Source organism: Trifolium pratense, linkage group LG2, assembly GCF_020283565.1.
Source record: "Trifolium pratense cultivar HEN17-A07 linkage group LG2, ARS_RC_1.1, whole genome shotgun sequence".
Classification (NCBI taxonomy): Eukaryota; Viridiplantae; Streptophyta; class Magnoliopsida; order Fabales; family Fabaceae; genus Trifolium; species Trifolium pratense.
The window spans coordinates 1,664,916-1,670,093 of record NC_060060.1 but is presented as its reverse complement, the minus strand read 5'-3'; the positions used below and the strand labels follow the sequence as shown (position 1 = coordinate 1,670,093).

General features: G+C 30.8%; 1 protein-coding gene across 1 annotated transcript; it reads left to right on the top strand.

Moving 5' to 3' along the window:
- Positions 1-597: 597 nt before the first annotated feature.
- LOC123910922 (ribulose bisphosphate carboxylase small subunit, chloroplastic-like) lies at positions 598-3,031 on the top strand. Its single transcript, XM_045962213.1, has 4 exons — positions 598-854; positions 1,139-1,273; positions 1,702-1,946; positions 2,775-3,031. The coding sequence occupies exons 1-3, from the start codon at positions 684-686 to the stop codon at positions 1,930-1,932; spliced, it is 537 nt and encodes a 178-aa protein (XP_045818169.1). The 5' UTR covers positions 598-683; the 3' UTR covers positions 1,933-1,946; positions 2,775-3,031.
- The last annotated feature ends 2,147 nt before the right edge of the window (positions 3,032-5,178 follow it).

Sequence of the window (5,178 nt, the reverse complement as noted above, 5' to 3'; positions counted from 1 at the left end):
TATGAAGCCAAATCCACGTGGCATTACCATAGTGGTACCTAACGATAATTAAGGCTACCATTTCAAAACATTACATTCTCTTGTGGCCAATATTATCAAATAGGTGACTACTTCTCTACCCTCACATAAATTGAAGCGGCGATCTTCAAGGATCACAAGCGAAGCAGCGAGCGACAAGAGAAGCGGCAGCAACAAGCGAAGTGCAGGCGAAAAAATTTGATCTTACGGAGAAAGAAAAGATGCATAGGATTTGTGAAAAGCGTTTTTTAGTAAATATAATTGTTTGAAAATTAAACTAATTTTTGGTAAAAAATTATTTATGTTTGACTTGGACAAATATGGTTGAATTTAACTGGTGCTATGTCAGTATAGGACACCTACCCTCAATTTATGTGAGGGTTAATTAGAAAAAACCTATCGAGGTATTATGAAGCCAAATCCACGTGGCATTACCATAGTGGTACCTAACGATAAGGCTACCATTTCAAAACATTACATTCTCTTGTGGCCAATATTATCAAATATTCAATCCAACGGATGACAATTTTCAGCCACCAATTTTTTTCAATCCATACCATTAGATTAGTAACATCCAAATTTCACCATTATATATAGCAAGTTTGAGTAGAAGCATAAGCAGAAGCAAAAAAGTAGTACTTGGTGAACTAAGAAGGAAAAGAAAAATGGCTTTGATTTCCTCCGCCGCAGTCACCACCGTTAACCGGTCTCCGGTACAAGCCAGCTTGGGCAGTACTTTCACCGGTCTCAAATCCTCAGCTGGATTCCCAGTCACCAAGAAGAGCAATGACATTACCTCCATCACAAGCAATGGTTCAAGAGTTCACTGCATGCAGGTAACATACCTAATCTATATACCCCATCAAAAATTAATTTAATTTCATGTTATGTTATATTTAAATTATGTAACTTATATGTATAAAAAAAAAATATGTACCTTAAAGGTTACTTAATTTGACACAATTGGACTAAAAAGAATGTTACAAAAAATAAAATAATTTTGGACTATGATTTTATGAAATTTTATCTACAATGTATGTCTACCAAAATTTTGTTACAAGTAATTAAAATTGTCAAATTTTGTTAACCATTTACTTAATTTTATGCATAATATTTATAGGTGTGGCCACCAGTTGGCAAGAAGAAGTTTGAGACCCTTTCATACCTTCCACCACTCACAGAGGAGCAATTGCTTAAGGAAGTAGAGTACCTTATTAGGAAGGGATGGGTTCCATGTGTTGAATTTGAGTTGGAGGTTAATTTTATTTACTCTTGCAACCCTTTTTTATTTCTTAATTTACGAGTTTAATTACTATACACTGTCAGTAAAAAACTTTTTTATACGGATTTTCTTAAATTATATCAACAAATATCTACATGATAAAATATGATTGAATGATGTTAAAAAAATATTTTACATAGTCTTTTGAAAAATTATAATTTTATATTGGTTTGAGGAATCAAGATTGCTTTGGGTTGACAATTCTTTCATTCACGCAGTCAATACATCGATGATTGTTGGATTGAGATCAGTTTGAACAGTCTGATCTCAATTGAACAGTTCTCACTGATGTGCTGACTGCATGAATGCGGAAGATTTCTGACAGTAGACAATCCGAATTTGTGTTTCTTCTAGTTACAAATATTTTAGGGTTGATGTATTTGTTGTGTATTTATTTATAGAAAGGATTTGTCTACCGTGAGCACAACAAGTCACCAGGATACTATGATGGACGTTACTGGACAATGTGGAAGTTGCCATTGTTTGGAACAACTGATGCATCTCAAGTGTTGAAGGAAGTTAATGAAGCTAAAAGTGTTTACCCAGAGTCATTCATCCGTATCATTGGATTCGACAATGTTCGTCAAGTTCAGTGCATTAGTTTCATTGCACACACACCCAAAGACTACTAAATCATAGAAACAAGGTGAAAACAAAAACAAAATCATTGTCAATTTGTCACAGAATATCTGAGGTTGTGGATTATAATTGGTTTTGCTATGATTTTTGTATACCACAAAAAATAAATGATGAAATAATTTTCATACTGAATATGCACATGCTTGAATATGATAGTACATTGGTCGAGTGCTTATATGGGAAATGACACTTAAAATTTATGATAAAAAAAATTAATTTGTGATCAAGCCTAAAAATCAATTTTAGAAACAATTTATAAATTTGGTCTAGTGAAAAGAGATGATTATATTTTTTTTCACCTTCTGATTCTTAGGACAAGAGATTTTAGGTAATCTAGAGTTCAACCGTGAGGCGTGAGGTAAGTAATATCGAGCTAAATATTATTTTTACTAGAAAATTCATTAACCACTTAAATCTAATTACTTAATTCGAAAATAGTTGGTATGTTAATATGGTGGTTTAGCTCGGATCAAGATTCCCTGTTGTAGGGAAATAATGCAGTTGCACACTTTAATGAATATCAACCTTTGATTTAAGATCGGACGGTCAAAAATCACAATGAAAGGATCAATCTTAAACAATATTGGCCGTTGATTATAATTGGAGGAAGAATCTGTTGCTGTTTAGCTCTTATTATCCAAATAATATGGTTTTAGAGGACTAAGTGCAATACCTATGAAATTTCTCACAAACAACAGTAACACAAAGGGAAAAGAGATAGAGGCAAGGCATGGCCACACATGTTGGGACCAAACCAAACCATAAGAAAATAAAATGCCATTATATGAATAAAGAGGTAAGATTATGACTGAATTGTATTTGTTTGGCTTTGTAGGATATTTCAATGAAGCGGTGCAAGTGGGAACAAACAATGCAGAGAAGGGGAGAAAATGAAAAGAAATTTTGTATTCTTCAATCAATGTAATGTTTATGTCGATGTCAATCAAATTAAACCAAAAAAATAAATAAATAAATAAATAAATAAAGGCAAAGTTGTGCTTTAAATGTGTGAGTAGAGTTGAGAATAGTTCTCGAGATTATGGTTCAATTGGTAAAAATATTGTGTGTAATATAAAATATCGTACTATGTTATTTATTCGCTTTAAAAAAGTAAAATTTTATAATCATTAAACTACTTAACAAAAAAGAGTTGAGAAAAAGTCTGCCACATACAGAACTTGCATAAAGGTCTTACTAAGAAAATCATAAAGGTCTTACTCAGAAAATCAAATATAAAATCATAATGAAAAGAATAACTTTTAAACTTTCATAATAAAATATAATACACTACTTTTATAATAAAATATTATCTGAAGAGTGTTTACCATATAGAGTTTATATTGGAAAATAACCATAAATTAACAGGTGCTTGTTATATGTTTCTCTTGTGTTACTACAAAGAGATTATCAGCGATGGATCCAAGTATTCCTAATATATTTAATAAATACGGTAAAAAATATATACATTTAATAAATCTACAAATAAATTTAATACATTATGGCTATTTAGTGTCATATTCAACAAATCCGACCTAGTGACATGTAAATTTAAGATTTTTTCCATTTAATTTATCAAATTGTATAAATTTTTTAGTGGAGTTGCTTGAAACAAATTGCACAAAGCGACTTGGTAAACACTATTTAGTCGGATAGTTTCACATCTTTGATAATAAATATGTCATAATTATTAAGTTATTTTTCCACGTGGATAATGAGGTTTTCTTGGGTGAGTTGGTCCAAGTGTTTTGTGATTTGACGAGGTTTCTATGTTGGATTTGCCTTTTTATCTTTAGACATTTTTTGTATTTTGACATTTTATTATTCTTACTCTATTTTGTGCACTTCTTATGCCAAAATAGAGCTATTTAATATCATCATTTCTTTGGTTGTTTAAAAAAAAAAATCCTCCATTTGGCATGCTATTAAAAGTCATCTCTATTTTGTGTAAAAAAAAAAAAGTCATCACTAGGAAGTGAGTATTAATACTATATGGATTGTAGGTATTAATGAAAATATTCAATGTGGATGATTTAGACATTTCATCTAATATTCATTAGTTTTCCTCTACTATGAAGGAGTTTAGTCAAGGCAAATCTTGGCAGATTCCTAGTATTATTCCTCATCAAGAATGATTCTCTAATTTGGACCAATTCTGGTGATGAAATAGCATGTCTTTTAAGCATGCTCTTTATTTCCTTCATAAGACAGGTGTTACTATTTTGTGGGGAAAACTTATTTGGCAGAAGGTATATTTGAATTTCCATAATCCAATTCCAGGTATATATATACCAGAATCTTATCTTTGGGTAATCCTTAATCTCAACGTGATTGCTTCACTTTGAATTTTTTATTTTTTTTTAACTTGTTGATGTTCGACCGTCCGATTTCAAATTGATAGTTGAAATTGTTTTACTTATAAAAAAATTGAAATCTGAAGTGTCTATCTAGCTTATAAATGCATACTTGAGGGACCAAAATAGGGCCTAAACACTAATTCAGAGCAACATAGGGCCTGTTTGTTTCAAATTTTTCACCATAAAAATCTATTTTTTTATCTTACTTGTGTTTGTTTCAGATTTTTTCAAAAATCATTTTAATAAAAAAAAAATCATTTTTTTTCATCAAAATGAGAATCTATTTTCAATAGCTTTTATCAAAATCCATTTTTTTTTATCATTCATCATCCCTCACTATCTTAAAAAAATAGATTTTAATGATTATAAACAAACGGCAAATAGCTTTAGATTTTTTTTAAAATCTCTAAAAAAAAATGATTTTCTTAAAAATGATTTTTTTTTCATTTTTTTAAAATCTCAAACAACCAGACCCATAATCCTGCAGCTTTAGGGGTATGAACTTATGATGTGAAGGAAACTAAACTATCAAAACATAATCTAAGTAAATACAAAACAAAGAGGGCGGAACTGGTCATAAACAGGTTATTCATAAACAGGTATAATGGCCTTTTCAATATAGGAAAGTGTTAAGGGGAGAGCCTTTAATCCATAACAATTGAACAAGTCATACAGTTTTAAGTCATTTGCTAGAAAGATTGAAATGGAGAAAGAATCAAATAACTCTTCTTTTTTTAAGACTCGGTATCTAGCCCAAGGACAGACTAATCCGAGGGACATTAATCCCACCGTCCATTAGTGAGGGGCCCAAAATGCAAGTGATCAACATAAAAAAAACATAACAAACCATGACTAATTGCAACTTGCTTACAGAGAAGACTTGAA

Excerpts from the sequence above, each read along its gene's own strand:
- LOC123910922 (XM_045962213.1), top strand. The coding sequence starts at position 684 with ATGGCTTTGATTTCCTCCGCCGCAGTCACCACCGTTAACCGGTCTCCG. Across the intron at positions 855-1,138 it reads CAAGAGTTCACTGCATGCAG|GTGTGGCCACCAGTTGGCAA; the intron begins GTAACATACCTA and ends TAATATTTATAG. Across the intron at positions 1,274-1,701 it reads GTGTTGAATTTGAGTTGGAG|AAAGGATTTGTCTACCGTGA; the intron begins GTTAATTTTATT and ends ATTTATTTATAG.